At 38.7% G+C, this 21,396-nt stretch overlaps 1 protein-coding gene across 2 annotated transcripts in view; it reads left to right on the top strand.

The window, feature by feature from the left end:
• The window catches only part of SUPT3H (SPT3 homolog, SAGA and STAGA complex component), a 556,168-nt gene extending 535,185 nt beyond the window's left edge, over positions 1-20,983 (top strand). The window contains exons 11-13 of one of the 2 annotated variants that reach the window (XR_010322261.1): positions 4,034-4,119; positions 6,821-8,219; positions 20,113-20,983. Coding sequence is in view for 1 of the 2 variants with exons in the window: in XM_064286858.1 (XP_064142928.1) it covers positions 4,034-4,075 (42 nt within the window). In the remaining variant the exon portion in view is untranslated. Of the gene's footprint in view, positions 1-4,033; positions 5,811-6,820; positions 8,220-20,112 lie in introns of those variants that run through there. The other variant, XM_064286858.1, reaches the window with a different exon arrangement.
• Positions 20,984-21,396: the final 413 nt, after the last annotated feature.

Raw genomic sequence — 21,396 nt, 5'->3', positions numbered from 1 at the left:
CACTTGTGGCGGTTACATCAGCGGTAACCTGGAACCTTCTGAGGGCAGGGACTGTCTACCTGATCTTGGTACCCTTTGTACCACCAAGCACACCGTGGTTCATGCAGGATAAGAGCTCAAAGATTTCCTAAAATGAAATTAAGCAAATTGATAGAAATTCAGACAATAGATCCAAAAACCTTTTTTGTTAGGCCTTTGAAAAATGAAGTATTTGTAAGTGAATTTGGGACCTGCTACAGTGAAATTCTTATTTTATTTGAAGTATGAAAAAGTGGAAAATATCAGGAAAGGTAGTAGTGAGAATAAAATATACATCTGAACTGGAGGAAAGAGATGGTTTTACCTCTTGACAACTCTTTATTAGGCTAATGGTACAAACAACACATAAACACACAATTGTGTTTAACTTAGAACTATAGGACATGTTTTATAGCATGTTTATCTTCTTATGCTTTATATAAATATTTATCTTTTGCTTTTTAATGTTAATTTGTATTCCTCAAAATATACCAATTGATAATAACCCATGGAAAATAAAAGTAAGCCAATTTGAGCCTGTAATGTGTTCTCTAGCTGGTCCATATATAGGTAAGCAAAAACCAACTTATAATTTAAAACTGCATGTTTATTAGTTAATTTCCGCACCAATGCCCAGTGCGTTAGGGAGAATCTGCTTATCTAGATAGACTGACATTCTGGCGAAAGATCGTATTTTGGAATTGCATGAATAAATGAATGTCAAAAATTGGGAGCTTGCTTGATCCCCAATTTAAAAAGAATCCAGGAATTATAATTAATCCTTTAAAAAGATAAATATCATCTCTGCTGCTAAAAATGCCTGGTCTTTTCATGTGAGGAACAAGTAGTAGTCAAGGACAGAGCTTTTATTAAATCAAAATTAAAGCTCAAGTGGTATATAGCCATGTGGGCGTCTATTTGTTGGGGAGGTCTGATTGTGTTATTGATTAATTCATAATTTTTAACAGTGGGTGGAGGTCCTGGCTGTTTCTGGCCAAGATCTGGGTTTTACTAACTAGGAGTGTCTGTTAAGATATGGAACAAGGAATCATTCATAGGCTCTGACAGAAGAAAGTAAGAGGGATACAAAGTGTTTCATGGGAATGTGGCCTCCGGAAGGTCCTCACACCAAGCAGTGTTTAAATTTAGTTTCTGTATTCCCAACATAAATAGAAGTTCACAGTTGGCACAAAGATGAGTTATCTTCATCCATCTTCATTCATATCAAGTTGCTTACTCTGGAAAGTAGGCCATATTTGGGATGTTCCCATAATTGCCTTACAGAGACAACATATATCCTTTGTACATCAAAAGGAAGAAAAGAATGACTCAGGGTGGAGGACTGTAGGAGGTTGGCTTGCTGTAATTGCTCTTCACTGATTGCATATGCATGTTCATTCCTTTATTATTTTAGAATTAGAACAGGAGGAGCTCATTCCAAAAATTGGGGGCTGCTCTAAACTTTGGTTTTTGCATGTGACTGGCTACTTCAGGATACCCAGTGAAAAGTGTACTTCAGGATATACGTTATTAAATAAGCCTGTAATCTTTTAGTTGTTTGCAAGGAATGGTGATAAATCATCTATGAAGGAGAACTGATCTTTGAAAAGTGACCTTTTGGATGGTAGAGAGAACCATTTCATGTTGCCTAGCTTGGAAAGGTTAAGCTTGGTTATTTCTCAGGTGAGCTCAGCCAGCCCCTGAGCCAAAACCTCTTTCCCAGGCAGAGCACACTTCAACCATTTACCTTTATGAGGAATCCAGCTTTACTCCCAGGTCCATTTATCTCCATGTAAACCATCCCTGTGCTTTAAATACTGTGTTATGTTAAAGGTTGTCACCGTGGTTGTAAAACTTAAAATATCAGGGTCAAGAAGCTGAAAATATTACTTTGGCATAAGCCTTGCTAAGGCAGCCTTGGTGGTAGGGGCTGCCTCAAGGTCTGAGGCTCCCCTGCCTGTGGTTGTGGGAAGACACTCTATCCATGCCTGCGAGTTATTTGTGGCTCTCTGAGGAGCTCATTTAACACCGTTCACCAGCACACAATCTTCAGAGAGTAGAGATGGAATTTTCTAGTCCTTGTTAGAACGCTTGCTTCAATCCAGAAGTGTTCCATAGCACGAACAGTCCAATGGTGAGGATCAAGTTCACACGGAGAGAATGCTGAGGAATGAGACGTGAGATGTGCTGTGTTTTCCTTTCCTTCATATGCTGATCAGGACTGAAGCAGCACAACCAACCAAGGAACGTTCAGCCAGGACTCCAGAGCCTGACAGCCATAGTAAATCCCCTGAAAACCAGAATGTTTGGAGAGAAGGTTTTCAAGTTAATTGACCTTTATGATTAACTGAAGGCTATCCAGAAAACTATTTTTGTTTCACCTCATGTTGTTGGAAGTCATTCTGTAAAGCTTAGGTCCACTTTGTCTCTTTAGTGTAATTATAAATGTAATTTAATGTTTTGCTAGGATTAAGACTCTTCAGTGCCTACATGGCATTATCTTTATCACAAAAGCTTATTCTATATTTCCTATGGTATGGATGTCGAAGGTAAAGTTATTGGGCTGAAAGTGTACAAACCCAGAACAACCCAGTATTATTAGTTTAAGGGAAAAAAAAAAAGATATGAGATTTTCCTATTATTTTTTCCATTTTTCTGAAAACAGATTGTAGAAAAATTCCATCTAATTGAGGGTTATGAATTCTCTGAATGTGACTATTATTACTTTAAATCATGAAAACATGGTCATGAAAGGGGAATTTTGTTCATAAGTCCTAGGTTTTAGTCAGCTTCACTCTGGGTCTCAATTTGAGGCTCAGGACAAGCAAGTCACAGAGGCTCTGTGTGGTCCAGCTCTTCCAACTCTGAAGTGCAGAATATATATCTCTTGGGATGAAAAAGCATGCAATTTTGCTTTCTTTACTAGAATATATAAGGAGCCCTGATGGCTCAGTGGCTAAACACTTGGCTGCTAACCAAAAGGTCAGCGGTTCAAACCCACCCAGCAGCTCTGTGAGAGAAAGACCTAGCCGTCTGCTCCTGTAAAGATTATAATAGCCTAGGAAACCCTATGGAGCAATTCTACTCTGTCTTATGGGGTCACTCTGAGTCGGAGTCAGCTCAACGGCACACAACAACAGCTAGAATATATTATTGCATATTAATGTCCATTTTCCATTTTCTTTTGTAGGGATTTTTTATCCCGCTGTATATAACCATAAGGAGCACTGGTGGCACAAAGGTTTACGTGCTTGGCTACTAACCAAAAAGTCAGCAGTTCAAACCTAGCAGCCATTCCAGGAGAGAAAGATGTGGCAGTCTGCTTCTCTAAAGATTGCAGCCTTGAAAACCCTATGGGACAGGTATACTTTGTCCTACAGGGTTGCTCTGAGTTGAAATCAACTCGATGGCAGTGGGTTTTAATGGGTACATATCCATATATACATCCATATGTACATGTATGTATATAAAATTGCATAGTATCTAAGTTTTCTGTAATGTCTATAGTGTACAGAACTCCTCTGAGAACTCCCAATTTTAGGGGGAGGAAGGGCCTCTATTAGTGTCTATCCCCATAGCTTTTCATTCAGACTATAAATCAGGCCCGGAAAGGCTATAATGAGTCAGTAATTTATAGACTATTACGATACTTAGTTAGAAGTGAATTTTTGAGCATGTCGAATAGAGAACACATGTTTATAAAAGACAAACAGATTCAACACAACATCTCTTGGGCCTAACCAAGCCCAATCAATTAACAAAATGGTATGTCTTATTTTGCATATCTCCCGCTCCCCAGAAATAGAATCACTAGCCACTTGTTAACCACACTGACTTTTTAATAGACAGAGTGGCCTGCTCTAGCTTTGCCACCAGAAATGTTCAGATTAAGCACCCTATTAGGTTGTAGCGGCAGAGTCTACCAAACAGGAAGAAAGCTCTGCTGGCTTTTTTGCCTCCTTTCCTTGTTTGACTTGCTGTGATAATTCATTGCAGATTTCTTTTTCTTTGACAGAGTGCCTACCGCAGAAACGGGATGGCTTTTCTGGCCTGCTAATGTGACTGTGACTGCAACAACAGGAAAGGCAATGTTATGTTAAGGTGATTCCTTCTCCCTTCCTTGAACGAAATAAAATACAAGTTTACCTTCTCTGTATCCTAGGGAGTGGGCCGGTTTGTTGTGACTTCCAACTGGCTGACTCCAGCTCTTTTCCAACCCCCTCAACACTTGGTCTTGTTTACTAGATGGGCCGTTGAGCTAATTAATGGCAGGATGTTTGGGATGGTGTGTAGGTGGACAAGAACGCAGATCACACAGTTTTGAAATTTTAATTTGGAAGGGATTTACTGCCGTCAGCTCACTTATCTTGAAAGCAGTGTCTTTTTTTCCCCTACTTGGTGTTTAGTCTATGTTTTATTTGATATATTTCGTAATCCAGGTTTGGGACAAAGGAAACAAAATTAAAAGGACAGTTAGTTTTCCTCTTCCACTGTCCCAGCAACTGGATTTTCCAGCAGCTGTTGACTGTATCTACGTGTATCTTAGAGACAATTGTCTGTTGTGTAAACTCACAGTAATCAAAGAACTAATTGGCCCAATGAACTGTCTGTTCCCATTCTCTTTCTCCTTCACCCAGTTTATAGTATATGTATACTTTTTCAGGAAACCCTGATGGTGTAGTGGTTAAGTGCTACAGCTGTTAACCAAAGTGTCGGCAGTTCAAATCCACCAGGCGCTCCTTGGAAACTCTATGGGGCAGTTCTACTCTGTCCTATAGGATCCCTATGAGTCGGAATTGACTCGACGGCACTGGTTTGTTTTGTTTTTGTTTTTTCTGTGTGTGTGTGTGTAATTTTTCATGCCTTCTTCTCAACTTCGTGCATCTCCGCCTATCCTGTGAGTTTTTGCTGGTATAGAGCCTCTTCTGCCCTCTTCATTTCCCTCCTTTCCCAGTTCCTGCATCTCCAGGCCCTCCGCTCCCACGTCATGCCCATTAGAAGCAAAAAACCAGAATCAATAGAAGGGAAGCAAAGTGATTTGCTGTGTACCCCACCTAAGACTGGAAATGTAGACTGGGTGATTTCTTGCCGGTAGCAACAGAGCCACCCTTCTGGCATCTATACTTTCTCTAGTAAATGCGGAATTGTAATTTGGGAACAACCGAAAATATAGCCAATGTAATTGTACAGTTCCTGATTAAACTTGAATTGCAAAAAAGGAAGTTATTTCTTTAATTCTGTAGGAGTTTTGTGTAATTTTACTTTTATCATGGTTTTACACACACTGAAACAGCCTTTGTAAAGAATTAATAAGAACAGAAATGTGAAACATGAAAGATTTTCTTCTTGTGACCAAATCATTGGAAGGCTCAATTAATATGATTGCGCCATGTTATTCACATTTGTTAGCTATCATTTACCTGTTCTCTGTTAGTCCTTCTGGAAAAAGTCTGCATGTCAGGAACAAAAACATGCAGGTATATAATATCAAAAAATTGCCAAAGGGTTTTGATGTTCCATCTGTGCTTGTTGAAATGTATGATTAAACTTTGCTTTTTATCATCATTCTTATTTTTCTTGGCGTCCTTAATCATGGAAAATTATAAGCTTGCAGTAAACATCCCAACCTTTAAAATGGCAGCATTTATTGTATTTGGTTTCGATCTGCCAGGCTTATAGATGGTATAAAATTTTCAGGGGCTAATTCTTCACATCCAAATCCCTCCTCTCCCACATTATACATTCAACAGTTTACACAAGGCGGAAAATTCAGGGTGGAGGGCTTTTCCTTCATTTTATTCTACCTGATCTCCGTACAGTCACAAAGAAGGAAGACTCAACGTACATTTCTCTCGGAAATATGACAGGCCTGTGTTTGGGTTGGTCTGGCATATGTTTGTCTGTCTTGAACAGTCTGACAGGTAATTATTTATAAAATCTGGTTTTGCCCAGTAAGTTGAAGGTAAAGTTATTGGGTTGAAAGTGTACAGGCCCCATAATAACCCTTCACTTTTCATCATATGCCAGTGAGCTGAATTTAGAATGAAACAAGGTCATTTATGTCTATCCTGAACCAGCCGAGATATCCCATAATGGCTCAATATTAGTATTTTTAATTCTTTTTTTTTCCTTCTCTACAGTTAGATTCTTTCTCTGACTCTCTCCATAACACTAAATTTGAAGTGAAATGAAATTTACTTAAGCAGCGAGTATAGAAAAAGATTTATAGAATGAACATTTTGAAAAATGTGACTTCGGTGAATTTGCTCTCTCAAGATTAAAATGTTATGTGGAATCATATAATGTTAGAGCAGAAGATGCTTTTAAAGATTACTTAGAACATCCACTCATTTTGCAGATTTAAAAAAAAAAAAAACGGCCTAAACAGGGCAAGTGACTTTCCCAAGATCACCCAGTAATGAGAGACGGACCAGAATCCAGGGGCTTAAATCTCAGTTTAGTGGTTAGAAAGAGTGGCTGCTAACCAGAAGGTCAGCAGTTCTAATCCACCAGCCACTCCTCGGAAACCCTTATGTGGGACAGTTCTGCCCTGTCCTATGGAGTCATCGGAATCTATTTGACGGCAACAGGTTTGGTTTTTTGGGTTTTTATACTGGATTTGCAATAAGAATATTACCAGTGTATGCCGGGGTTTTATGGCATATTTTTCCTAGACAGTAACCTAAATTTATAAAAATGACATTAATTATGGACATATCCTAAAGCATGTGTTATGTATTAAAATCTTGTTCAAAGGGCCTGTGATAGTAATTAAATGATCTGTACTCTCTTACACATCAAGGTCAACTCTAAATCAAACGTGACTACACGAAACTGGCTCCAGAGATAGAATTTAAAATACAAGTAAGTAAATAAATAGCCTATCTTACGGAAATACTGCCCCCTGGATGAGAGGGTGAAGGAAATAGAAATATTTCTCCTTTCACCTAAACTTAGAAATGTGACTCTCTGAATATGCTAATTTGGGTCTATGTTATTTGCCTTCACACAACTGCCATAGTTGAGATTCAAAAATAATGTTCCAATTTTAGAACCAAGGGTTTTTATTTGAAACCATCAGAAGCACAAATATTTTTGTAAGTGGTGTCTATAATTCCTGTATCTGGGAGGAGTTCCTCATTTACTACATTTATTATTGCTTGTTTTTTTCCACGGAATAATAAACAATGCACCTTTAATGCTTTTACCACGGAGAGGACAAATAAACACAACTGGTGATTCTTGGTCTGAAAAAAAAAAAAGTTTCCTTGTCTAGAAATTATAAACTTTTTTATATAGTCCCCAAATCAGACATTTCTTTCTAGTTCACATAACCCCTTGTGTAAAACCAAATCACTACAGAGAACGTATTCTCTCATCCGCCCTCCTGGAATTTAGATAGAACCTTCCCAGGTTGCATTTAAAATTCACCATCAACCATGTATACATCTCGTAAAATATTTTACAGTTTCCTGTACACTCTGGCTGAACATTTCATAGTGCATAAACACTTCATGCAGATAATACAAGGACATCCAGTTGACAGTGTCCCAGCAGTGGCCCCCACATAAAGCTAATTCTCCAGCCATTTTTCTTAGGTTTGTCTTCTTATTTGAAATCCAAGACAAAACTTTTTGTCCTCTTGTTACACAGTGATGGCAGAGCAGGGGACAAACAGTTTTAGTGGAGTCATGTTCATTAAAGCAAAGACTTTCTAGAGGGCATCAAGCCAAGCTTAAACAACAAAATCATGCCTGCAGGAATTGGATGTAAATGTGATGGTTAAATAAGGGCCAGATGCCTTTAAAAACTCAAATATTAAAAAGTCATATCTCTTAAAGTAAATCTGCAGTGTCATGAGTGAGATAGTGATACCATGGCACTTAAAAACACATAAAGAGACTTGAATTTGTTTTGCAGAACAAAATATCAAATATTCAAGCTGTCAAAAGTCATGGAAATTTCAGCAATTGAAGCATATTTTAAAACAATTCTTTTGAAGTCAAGAGAAGCTCATATACAAGATTGCATTGTTGGAAACCACTGTAATTCTGTACAGAGCATTATAATCCTGATGCCTTTTCTGCTCTTCACCACCTAATATTCACTGTTCATATTTTATCAAAGGAATATAACAATAGAAAAAGACATAAGAAAAAGCAAGAATCAAGATGATCAAAATGTCGTTTCAGTTAGACCAGGTAACACTTTATTTGCTATCAAAAATGATGATAAATTGTATCAGCGTTGTAATAACAAGTTTGACATGATAATTGTAGCACAGCGTGTGCTAAGCACTTTGTGTGGATTATCTTATTTAATACTCAACCCATTATACACTGTTATTGTCCACATGGTCCATTCACAGGAGAGAGGAAACCGAGGAACAAAATGTGAAGTACCTTATGCAGAGTTATCCAAGATGGAGCCCTTGTTCGTACCCAGTACTTTGACCACAGAGCTCATACCCTTACCCCTGACATACAGCATGGATTGTATTACAGTAAAAGATTCCTAATAACATACCGAAGGAAATTGCTTCCTGACCCTGGACCTAGAAGCACTTCTCAATACCAAAAAACTTGATTACAAGAAATTGCATTTTAGCTTAACAATTCTTCTCTAGCGCCAAGTATTATGTGTATAATAGAATGTCATATAATGTATAATAGAACATAATTATATAGAATAATGCCAAGTACTCTATAATGTCTTAAACCTAAAGATGAAATGCATGTGATTAACGCACATACTAAGCATCCATATACAAGTTATGAGAAAAACTGGCTCAAAGATCCATGTGCACAAAGCCTTCTCCAGAAGGCTCCAATTACGCAGGCTACTATTTTATGCTTCCCTACAAGGTATTCCTCCCATCTTATAAAACAATCCCCATCTTGTTTACATATGTTCGCAGCAGCAGATACAGAAATAGATATGGCAATGCCCTGAAACTTCATACAAATGTTCCTTTTAAGTGTTTGCTCATTAATTACATTATAGTCATAATTTCTTCTAGTCCAGGATGCTTGTGTGTGGAGGGAAGGGGACAGTGGACAGAGATAAGGAAGAAAGTGGCTGAGCACGATTTGAATTAGAAATAGTGGTTTCCTCTTGTTGGTAGTTGGCTCCTTTAATTCAACCCTTGGCTTATTCTGCCTCAGGACAAGTCACTTTCTGATTTATGCCCTTTAAGTTCCCAAATAGCAGTGCACCAGCCTGCAGCACAGCGAACCCGCAGCTTTCTTTTCTGGATGGCATTGATGTTCTTCTTCCAACCACTTCACTTGGAAGAAGTGAGTTCACCTGCAAGTGCACTGGCCACTTCCTGTAACCCCTCCCTGACCTATACGTATCAGTCGATTAAGAAAGTCTAAAAAGTCTACTACAGCTGGTGGGTTGCTTGCCACAATTCCATAGACTTGGGCCTGTAAGGAGACAGGAGACAGTTTACGACTTACACAGACATCAGCAAAATCGGCATGGTGTCAGCTTTCTGCATTTCTAGTCCCACAGGAAGATACCAAGCTGGAGAAGCCTGATGACAAAAGACATGAGGGAGTGGTGGGTCATGTGGTCATGGAGGAACCAACTCTAAACTATAGCCAAGCAGTTCTATAGCTTGTCTGTATCCAAAAGGGGGTCAAGGTAGAAAGTTCCATGCCTCACCAGAACCAGGGATGAGTTTTGGTGGCAGCTCCCCACAAGATAGAGAGGTGGGTAAGGTATGCCCTGGGGAAGCTCCTCACAAGACTGCTTGTCTTGCCAGGTTCCTGGGAGGATCACAGACTGTGGTGGAGCCTTGCCTCCGTGGCTTATGTGGAGATGTGCAAGGTCACTAGGTTGCCATGGTGGAGCCGTTCCCCTGCAATATGTCTATAGTGTGTAGTATCGCTATGTTTTTAAAAATCAGTCTCTCTCTCCTGTCCTAGGTTTTCATGGTGACCTTCTTCCCTAACTTCTTTCCCATAAAGCTTCCTACCTGGGTCAGGCAATAGCACCCTCCTTTTCCTCAGAACTCTTTAAGCTCTGGTTGTTCACTGTGCCTCCTATTTAGTGTCTGTCCAAGGAGCCGTGGTGGCTCAGGGGTCAAGTGCTCAGCTGTAAACTGGAAGGTCGACAGTTCAAACCCACCAGCTGCTCCATGGGAGAAAGATGTGACAGTCTGCTCCCATAAAGATTACAGCCTTGGAAACCCTATGGAGCAGTTCTGCTCTGTCCTATAGGGTCGCTATGAGTCAGAATCAACTCTACAGCAATGTGTTCGTCTATCCAAAGCCCCTGGGTGGTATAAACAGTTAACACACTCAGCTGCTAACTGAAAGGTTGGTGGTTTGAGTCCACTCAGATGAAAGACCTGGCAATCCACTTTCAAAAAATCAGTCATTAAAAATTCTACAGAGCACAGCTCTACTCTGACACACATGAGGTCTCCATAGTTGGAACCTTCTCAACCACAGCTGGTGGAGGTGGTGATTCGTCTCTCCATGTGTCTTGTAGTCTGTACCAGATTAAGAATTTCTCAAGGGTAAATCCTGAATTTAATTTATGCCTCTGTATAATCCCCACATGCTCATATTAGGTATTCAATAACCATTTGTTAGTGGGCTAATGGAAAAGAAGTTCAGCACAAGTGCGGGGATCTTTTTTTTTTTTTTTTTTTTCAATCTCTTATTGGTGCTTGTTTCACTTATTTGGCTGCCAATCTCATGAACTACAGATAATCACAACTAAAGACGAGTACAGTGTCTCAGAGAAACCAATTCAAAGCACCCCAGGCAACCCTGTCAGGTTTCTTAGGGCCTCTGTGAGCAGGTCTCTGTGACTTAAGTGGTGTGTAAAGCAGTTAATGACCTTGTAAGCAGATAACTTCAATCATATTTGCACTATTAAAGACCTAAGAACTTAAGTCTGTACAAACTTGAAAAAGAATTACAGCCTGTACTCTCTTTTTATTTTTGTATATAGTACCATCTTTGAAAATCTGTTAGCTCTCCCACTAGTTTACTATAAAGACAGTGAGCCATGTTAGGACGAGATTTGCCAAAAGGTAATGAGAGTAATATGTCCACTGGATTTAAAGCAAATATGGAGCTCTATTTACACTGAAGATAATGAGATTTTTTGTGAAATGGACGCCATGTTGTTGTTAGGTGCCATTGAGTTGCTTCCAACTTATAGCGACCCTATGTGCAACAGAAGGAAACACTGCTGGGTCCTGCGCCATCCTCAGAATCATTGTTATGCATAAGCCCATTGTTGCAGCCACTGTGTCAATCCATCTTATTGAAGGTCTTCCTCTTTTCCCTGACTCTCTGCTTTACCAAGCACGATGTCCTTCTCCAGGGACTGGTCCCTCCTGATAACATGTCCAAAGTACGTGAGACATAGTCTCACGATCTTTGCTTCTGGTTGTACTTCTTCCAAGACAGGTTCGTTTGTTCTTTTGGCAGTCCATGGTATATTCAATATTCTTTTCCACAACTACAATTCAAAGGCATCAATTCTTGGTCTTCCTTATTCATAATCCAGCTTTCACATGCATAGGAAGTGATTGAAAACACCATGGCTTCGGGCAGGAGCACCTTAGTCTTCAAGGTGACATCTTTGCTTCTCAACACTTTAAAGAAGTCTTTTGCAGAAGATTTGCCCAGTGCAATGCGTCTTTTGATTTCTTGACTGCTGCTTCCGTGTGTGTTGATTTTGGATCCAAGTAAAATGAAACCCTTGACAACTTTTATCTTTTCTCCATTTATCATGATGTGGCTTATTGGTCCACTTGTGAAGATTTTTGTTTACTTTATGCTGAGGTGTAATCCATACTGAAGGCTGTGGCTTTTGAACTTCTTCAGTAAGTGCTTCAAGTCCTCTTCACTTTCAGCAAGCAAGGTTGTGTCACCTGCATAACATAGGTTGTTAATGAGTCTTCCTGCAATCCTGATGCCCCGTTCTTCTTCGTATAGTCCAGCTTCTTGGATTATTTCTTCAGCATACAGATTGAATAGGTATAGTGAAAGGCTACAACCCTTACACACTGCTTTCTGGTCTTTAAACCACACAGAATCTCCTTGTTCTGTTCTAACAACTGCCTCTTGATCTGTGTACAGATTTCTCATGAACACAGTTAAGTGTTCTGGAATTCCCATTCTAAACTGGAAGCAATAATTTATCACAACTGTAGCTTGTAATTAAAAATTTTAATGGTGTTCATTCATCCATTCATTCAAAAAAAGAAACATTTTTTAGCGCCTATGAAAACCAAGCCATCAGCATGAATTCTGCAATTCCCAAACAGTGAGGCAAGGACCTCTGGGGAACTGTGGAATTCTAGAAAGGGGCTCATGTGGCTTCCTAGCTTTGTCAGTAGAAAAAATAAGTAATATGTTTTGCCTAAATAGGTGCCACGAGCTCTGGTGGCAAAGTGGTTAAGCGTTTGGCTGATAGCCAAAAGGTTGGCAGTTCTAAACCCACCAGAAGCTTCATGGGAAAAAGATGTGGCAGTCTGCTCCATAAAGATTACAGCCTTGGAAACTGTGGGGCAGTTCTACTCTCTCCTCTAGGGTCGGCAAAGGGTTTTGGTTTTTTGGTATGTGCCACTGTGGTTTCTAAAATATAAATTCATTTAAAAGTGATACTGAAATCCTGGTAGCTTTTGACGTTATGTGTTTTTTTCATTCAAGAGATATTAAAAGTACAAGTTCTAGAATATAGGAATCATTACATTCATTTATGTTAAAATGTGATTCCCAAACTAAAAAAAAAAAAAAAAATGGTAGCCATCACATCCTATAGTTTACCTTAACTGCCACTGGCTCTTCAGTTCCTCAGTGGTGAGCCATTTGTGCCTTCTGAAGGTTTCAGGCAACTTTAACTTAGATTTAAGGGCATATTTTCTTTTGACATAAACTATCACCTGAACTTTTTTTATATGTCGTATTTTGGGAAAAAAATTTATGATCCTTTTAACATTAGGAAGTTTTGCTTTTCCTGGCATTTTATTGCTTCGAGTATCTGAAAACATTACAATTCCAGACAATAAATATTATGTGATTATTGTTTTCATATGGATAGGCTATTTCCTCCTGTTTTTTCTAACCCCCTTTCCCAGCTAATGATACCCCAAAATTTATTAATACTAAAACTGTGCCATTCAGCTTTCCCAGAATCATGTGTAATGAAAATTGAGAGAAGGACAGGTTTAAGAGAGGAGAGGGCAGAGGTAGTAGCAGTTAAACATAAATGGAAGTATGTGGTTTTCTTTCAGTTGGATCTCGTTTTTCTTGTTCAGTTGAAATGAAGATTATATTTATTCTGTAAATCACTTTTATAAACTGTCATAACAGTTATTACATTAAATGGTATCTTTTTGTATTATTATAGAAGTTAAATGGATCCCAACAAAAGTGGATGCATGTCAGCTGAGTATATCGTGATTATTCAACAATTAAAAGCATTCACTTTTGTGTGTGTGTGTGAATGTGGTGTGTTTCCTTTTTTTTTTTTTTTAATTATGCATTAGGTGAACACCTACGGAGCAAATTAGATTCCCGTTCAATAGTTTGTACATAAAGTGTTTCGTGGCCTTGGTTTCGTTCCCTGCAATGCATCAGCACTCTCCCCATTTCTGTCCTGTGTTCCCCATTTCCTTTCATCCTGATTTTCTGCCCCTTCCTGCCTTCTCATCTTTGCTTTCGGGCAAATATTGCCCTTTTGATCTCGTATAATTGATTGTCCTAAGGAGCACGTTCCTCTCGGGTGTTAGTGTTTATTTTCTGGATTTGTCTATTATTTGGCTGGAAGGTGGTATCTGGGATAAAAGCATCCACTTTTAAAAGCCATCCTCATGGCTCCCTAGCCTTCTTCATAACTTTCTCAGTGAGGCCTTCTCTGACCACTCTTCTAAAAACTGAAACCCCAGCTCCTGCCCTGGCACACCATATCTGTCCTCCCTGCTTTTTTTCATTCTACCGCCACCTTCTAACATAGTATTGCATATACTTTGTTTATTGCCCTGTCCTTCTAGAATATAGACTGTTAGATCATAGATTATGATCTATTTTGCTCACAGCACTTAGAACAGAGTAAAACCTCAGTCAGTATTCACTACATGAATGAATTATTAATCTGCCCTTAATTCTGCAAATTCTTGCAACAGTATGCCCTTGCCATTTTACATGCTGGTTCTTCACCAGCCTTTCACGGCTCATTCTCACTTCTGTCCTAGCTTTTAGTCTTACTCTCTGCCTCAATTGTGAACTTTCCCTTGATGTTCCAGAGTCCTCTGAGCTTCTTCAACTTGGTTTTCAACACAACCTTTCTTTTAATGTTTTCAAACTTTAATATTTCTGAGGCAGAGCTGAGATGATGGAATAGACCCTTCCGGCGAGCTCTCTTTACAACAAAGACCCGAAAAAACAAGTGAAACGAGTATATTTATGACAAACTAGGCTCCCTGAGCACCAAAGGCAATCTTAGAAAATGAACTGAGGGGCAGGGGGAGGAAGAGACGGTTCAAAAACGGAGAGGAGTAACCGGACCTGAATCGCAGGGAGTTCTCAGGCACCATTCCTGGGCAGTGGGGGGCTGGTACTAGCATTCGGTTGCAGTTTCCTCAGGGGAAGCACCCAGCCACACAGCCTACTCACACCTCCGGAGCCAGAGAAGAACGGCGCTCTCAGCAAAAGCTAAGTACTTGCATATGTTTTACCACCCCACCTCCCCACCCTCAAGCCAGCTTCAGAGGCTGTTGATTCCCCTGGGCTCAAGGTAGGCCCAGTTGACCACCTAGAGCCATCCTGCTGGCCTTGGAGTAGGAATAAACTTGCAATTATTTGCCACCTCCACTACCTGGGGGAGCTCAGGACAGAAGTGGCTCCTGTCCAGGCATAAGTGGTCCGTGGACTTTGAGTACCTTTCCCCTTTGGATGCACATGTGTGGGCCTATTTCAGGAGAATAGGCCCTTGTTGGCAGACTCCAACCATTTCAGCTGTGCCACGGAGAGAGGTGTTTCATGTTTGACATTGCCTATTAAACAGAGTCCTCACCTACCCACATCTAGGGCCTAAGGACTGGTAGCTCCAATCAGGTCACCCAGTCACCTGCAACAGGGGTCCAAGGATAACTGGTACCTCCCAGTCCTTACAACAAAAAACATTGGGTGCTCATGGTCCATCTGCAGAACCCACCCACATGTACACTCTAGGGAACAAGGGAATGCTTTCCTTAGAGACACATGGGGGACAACTCTCAGCCCCCTGCCTTGTTCAGAGTGTGACCCCCTGCTACAACCAGGTACCAGTACCTACACCAATCACCCCTGCCCCTCTAAGACTGTAGGACAGAGACTGTACCACACACTTGATAATCACCTACCTGGACGCCTGAGCTGAATTCATACAAGAAAAGTGAACTCCTAGACTGATAGACCTGATAACAGCTCTAGCCATCTGGGGACAGGATGTCAGAGCTCCAAAGGTGAAAATAATCAAGCTAGCTCACTCAACTAACCCATTTGGGCATATCAAAACAAAACAAAGCAAGAAGCTACGACACGGTAAGCAAATATAAACTAATACAATAACTTACAGATGGCTTGGAAACAACAGTCAATATCAAGTCACATAAAAAAACAGTTCATGATCACCTCAACAAGCTCTCAAAACAAAGAATCCAGGGGTCTTCCAGATGAAAGTGCCTTCCTGGAATTATCAGAGGCAGAAAACAAAAGATTAACATACAGAACCCTTCAAGACATCAGGAAGGAAATGAGGCAACATGCAGAACAAGCCAAGGAACACATAGATAAAGCAATTGAAGAAATTAAAAAGATGATTCAGGAGTGTAATGAAAAATTTAATAAGCTGGAAAAATCCATAGATAGCAATCAGAAATTCAGAAGATGAACAATAAAATTATAGAAGTAGACAACTCAATAGAAAGAGAAGCTGATTTCAGCAAGTGAAAGGCAGAATTTCTGAACCTGAAGATAAATCACTTGGCACTAATATATTTGAAGAAAAATCAGATAAAAGAATTTTTAAAAAAACAAACCTGAAGAATCGTGTGGGACTCTTATCAAGAGAAATAACCTACGAGTGATTGGAGTACCAGAACAGGGAGGGATAACAGAAAATACAGAGAAAATTGTTGAAGGTTTGTTGGCAGAAGACTTACCTGATATCGTGAAAGATGAGAAGATATCTATCCAAGATGCTCATCAAATTCCACATAAGGTAGATGTTAAAAAGAAAAGTCACCAAGACATATTATAATCAAACTTGCCAAAACCAAAGATGTGATAAGGAAAGAATTTTAAGAGCAGCTAGGGGTAAACAAAAAGTGACCTACAAAGGAGAGCCAATAAGAATAAACTCAGACTACTCAGCAGAAACCATGCAGGCAAGAAGGCAATGGGATGACTTATATAAAAAATTGAAGGAAAAAAATTGCCAGCCAAGAATCATGTATCCAGCAAAACTGTCTCTAAAATATGAAGGTGAAATTAGGACATTTCCAGATAAACAGAAGTTTAGGGAATTCATAAAAACCAAACCAAAACTACAAGAAATACTAAAGAATTCTTTGGTTAGAAAATGAATAGTACAAGGAAGCAACCCAAGACTAGAACACTGGGCAGAGCAATCAGAAATGAACCCAGACAGGGAAATCAAAACATAAATCATGGTTCAAAAAAAATGCTCAAAACAGGGTAACAGTGATGTTATTATGTAAAAAGAAGACAACATTAAGACAATCAAGAGGGACTAAGAAATGTAGTCATAGATTTTCCATATGGATAGGAAGATAAGGCAATACCAAGAAATAAAAGTTACGTTTAAATTTAGAAAAATAGGGGTAAATACTAGGTAACCACAAAGGAGACAAACTGTCCTACTCATCAAAATAAAATACAAGAAAAAAATAGAAACTCAGCAGAAACAAAATCAACAATGAATATGAGGAAAGAACAATATGTAAAGATAACCTACTCAGGACATAAACTTCAGTGGCAAAAAGAAACTGTCAACAACACACAAAAAAAGACATCACAATGATAGCACTAAACTCATACCTATCCATAATTGCACTGAATGTAAATGGACTAAATGCACCAATAAGAGAGCATGGCAGAATGGATTAAAAAACACAATCCGTCTATATGCTGCCTACAAGAGACACGCCTTAGACTTAAAGATGCAAACAAACTAAAACTCAAAGGATGGAAAAAAATAAATTAAGCAAACAACAATCAAAAAAGAGCAGGAGAGGCAATATTAATTTCTGACAAAATAGACTTTAAAGTTAAATCCATTATAAAGGATAAGGAAGGACACTATGTAATGATTAAAGGGACAATATACCAAGAAGATATAACCATATTAAATATTTATGCACCCAATGACAGGGCTGCAAGATACATAAAACTATCAGCATTGAAAAGTGAGATAGGCAGCTCCAGAATAATAGTAGGAGACTTCAACACACCACTTTTGGTGAAGGACAGGACATCCAGAATAAAGCTCAATAAAGACACGGAAGATCTAAATGCCACAATCAAGCAACTTGACTGCATCGACATATACAGAACACTCCACCCAACAGCAACCAAGTATACTTTCCTTTCTAGTGCGCATGGAACATTCTCTAGAATAGACCACACATTAGGTCATAAAGCAAGCCTTAGCAGAATCTAAAACACTGAAATATTACAAAGCATCTTCTCTGACAATAAGGCCATAAAAGTGGAAATCAATAACAGGAAAAGCAAGGAAAAGAAATCAAACACTTGGAAACTGAACAATACCCTGCTCAAAAAAGACTGGATTATAGAAGACATTAAGGATGGAATAAAGAAATCCATCACGAATGGATGTTGAATTTTGTCAAAAGCTTTTTGTGCATCCTTGCAGATAGTCATATAGTATTCCTTTTTTTTTTTTAATGGTAAATTATATTGATTGATTTTTGAATTTTGAACCAACCTTACTTTCCTAGGATAAACCTCATTTGGATGAATAAACCTCACTTGGACATGATATATTAACCTCCTTATATATTGCTGGATTTTATTTACTAATATTTTGTTAAAATTTTTTGCATCTATGTTCATGAGGGCTATCAATCTGGAGTTTTCTTGTAATACCTTTTTTGATGTTTATATCAGGTAATGCTGGATTCATACAATGAGTAGGGAAGCACTTTATCCTCTTCTATTTTCTAGCAGAGTTTCTGTAGAACTAGTGCTTTTCTTTCTTAAATATTTGGTAGAATTCACCAGTGAAGCTACCTGGGTCTGAAGTTTTCTTTCTAAGAAGGATTTTTAGCTGTGAGTAGCCTTATATATAAGCTATATGAGGCTTATATATGTGGCTATTGTACATGTTATTATATGTAAGGCCATTCAGTTTATCTGTTTCTTCTTGAGAGAGCTTTGTTAGTTTTTCTTTCAAGGAATTTTCCTTCATCTAAGTTAAATTTATTGGCATAAAGTTGTTCATAAAATTCCTTTATTATCCTTTAAATGTCTGTAGGGTCTGCGGTGATTTTCCTTTCTTTAATTCCTGTTGTTGACAGTTTATTTCTTCTTCCTTTTTCTCAGTCAGCCTGCATAGAGCTTATCAGTTGTATTGATTTTTAAAGAATCAGCCTTTGGTTTCATTAATCTTTCTCTATTGTTTTTGTGTTTTCAATTTCATTAATTTCTACATTTATCTTTTTATCCTTCTGCTTGGTTTAGGTTTAATTTGCTCTTCATTTTCTTTAATTTGAGATCTTTCTTTTTTTCTATACCATTTTAATGCTATCAGTTTCCCTCTAAGCACTGCATTAGCTGCATACCACAAGTGTCTGATGTGTTGTATTTTCATTTTATTTCAATTCAGAATATTTTCTAATTTCCTTTCTGGTTTTTTTTTTTTTTTTTTTTTTTTGCCTTTCCTTGTGCTTTTTTTTTTTTTTTTTTTCAACTTTAGATGAAGGTTTACAGAACAAACTAGTTTCTCATCAGTTTGTACACACACTGTTGTATGACATTGGTTAACAACCCCACGATATGTCAACACTCTCCATCCTCAGTCCTGGGTTCCCTATTACTAGCTTCCCAGTTCTCTCCTACCTTCCAGTCCCTGCCCCAGGGCTGGTGTGCCCCTTTAGTGTTGTTTTTTTCCATGGGCCTGTTCAATTTGGCAGAAGGGTGAACCTCAGGAGTGGCCTCATTACTGAGCTAAAATGGTGTCCAGGGGCCATACTCTTAGGGTTTCTCTAGTCTCTGTCAGGCCAGCAAGTCTGGTCTTTCTTTTTAAGTTAGAATTTTGTTCTATATTTTCCTCCAGCTCTGTCCAGGACCCTCTATTGTGATCCCTGTCAGAGCAGTCGGCGGTGGTAGCTGGGCACCAACTAGTTGTACTGGACTCAGTCTGGTGAGGTCATTGTGGATGTGGTCCATTAGTCCTCTGGTTTTCTTTTTGACCTGTGGGTTATTTAGAAATGTATTGATTAACTTCCAGATATTTGAGAATATTCCAGATATGTTTCTGGTATTGATTTTTAGCTTAGTTCCATTATAGTCAGAGAACATACTTTGTATGATTACAGTTCTTTAGGTTTGTTAAGATTTGTTTTATGGCCCAGAATATGTCTACAGGAACTTGAAAAAAATGTGTATTCTGCTGTCATTAGGGGTAGTGTTCTATAAATATCAATTAGGTCAAATGTGTTAATAATGTTGTTCAGTCCTTCTATAAACACATATTTTTACTTGTTTTATCAATTGCTGGAAGAAGAGTGTTGAAGTATCCAACTAAAATTATACATTTGTCTATATCCTTTAGGTTCTATCAGTTTTAACTTCATATATATTGAAGTTCTGCTCTTAGTTGCTTACACTATGAGTTACGGAATAAGGATTTTATTATAGGAATCAGACCATACACAGTTGTGTGTCCTCAGCAAATATATCAGCTGGTTGTGATTTCTTATCTGAAGGAATGATCCTGCCTATTTCTGTATCAGTTATATTTTTCTGTGTAACAAAACCATCCCAAAACTTAGTGGGTTATGGAGTAACAGTGACTTATTATTTCTCATTATTCTAGGAATTAGGAATTCAGGAACACCTTGACAAGACAGTTCTTCTGTTCCATGTGGAATCATCTGTGCATTACTCAGCTGCATTCAGTAGGCAAATGACCTGGGCTAGAATCATCAAGAAGCCTTCACTCATAGGTTTGGAGCTTCACTGCTCTTCTCTGTAGCCTCACTCTTTGCATGTGACAAGCTTTGGCTTCCTCACAGCACAGTTGTCTCAGAGTCCTTGGATTTATATGGCAGCTGACTTCCAAGAGGGAAAAAATGGAAGCCCATAACAAGTGTAAAATGACAGGCACTTAACAAAACCTCTTAAGGCTTGGCTGACAAGTCCCACACATCACTTCTGTTACATTTTACAGTCTAAGCTAGTCAGAAGGCTAGTACAGATTAAAGGGGAAAGGAAATATACAGCTTGATAAGAAAAGCAACAAACAATGTGTAACCATTTTTATAATCCACCATTTATTTTTAATCCACCAGATGTGGAGATCTACATTTATTTCCTTTAAGGTAAATTCCTGGAATTGGAATTGCTTCATCAAAGGTATTCCCCATTTTAAAAACTTCACACATATCCAGTAATTCTTCATTCAGGCTTTACCAATTTGCATTCTCATTAATAATGTTTGGAAACGTCAATTTCTCTGTGCCTTCACCAATAGTAGGCATGATTATTCTTTTTAATCTTTCCAGCTTAGTGAAGGAGAAAATCTTATCACTGCATTTATTTGCATCTTTAAATACCATTGATTTTGAACATTTTTTCATGTTCATTGGGTGTCACGGATTGAATTATATCCCCAAAAAATATCTGTCGACTTGTCTAGGTCATTGTGTGATTGTCCACCATTTTTGTCATCTGGTATCATTTTTCTATGTGTTGTAAATCCTATCTCTATGATGTTAATGAGATGAGATTAGTGTCAGGTATGTAGACTCGATCTACAAGATTAATCTACAATTTAAGCCAATCTCTTTGGAGATATAAAAGAGAAATGCATCCAGAGACACAGGGGGACCTCATACCACCAAGAAAATAGTGCCAGGAGACGAGCATGTCATTTGGACCCAGGGTCCCTGAACGGAGAGGCTTCTGGTCCAGGGGAAGATTGTTGACAGGGACCTTTCTCTGGAGCAGTCAGAGAGAGAAAGCCTTCCCCTGAAGCTGATGCCCTGAATTTGGGCTTCTAGCCTACTAGGCTGTGAGACAATAAACTTCTGTTTGTTGAAGCCACCCACTTGTGGTATTTCTGTTATAGCAGCACTAGATAACCAAGACAGAATTTGGT

This window comes from Loxodonta africana, chromosome 1 (genome assembly GCF_030014295.1).
Source record: "Loxodonta africana isolate mLoxAfr1 chromosome 1, mLoxAfr1.hap2, whole genome shotgun sequence".
NCBI lineage: Eukaryota > Metazoa > Chordata > Mammalia > Proboscidea > Elephantidae > Loxodonta > Loxodonta africana.
Note: the sequence above shows the minus strand (reverse complement) of the source record. Positions and strands in the feature narration are given on the sequence as shown.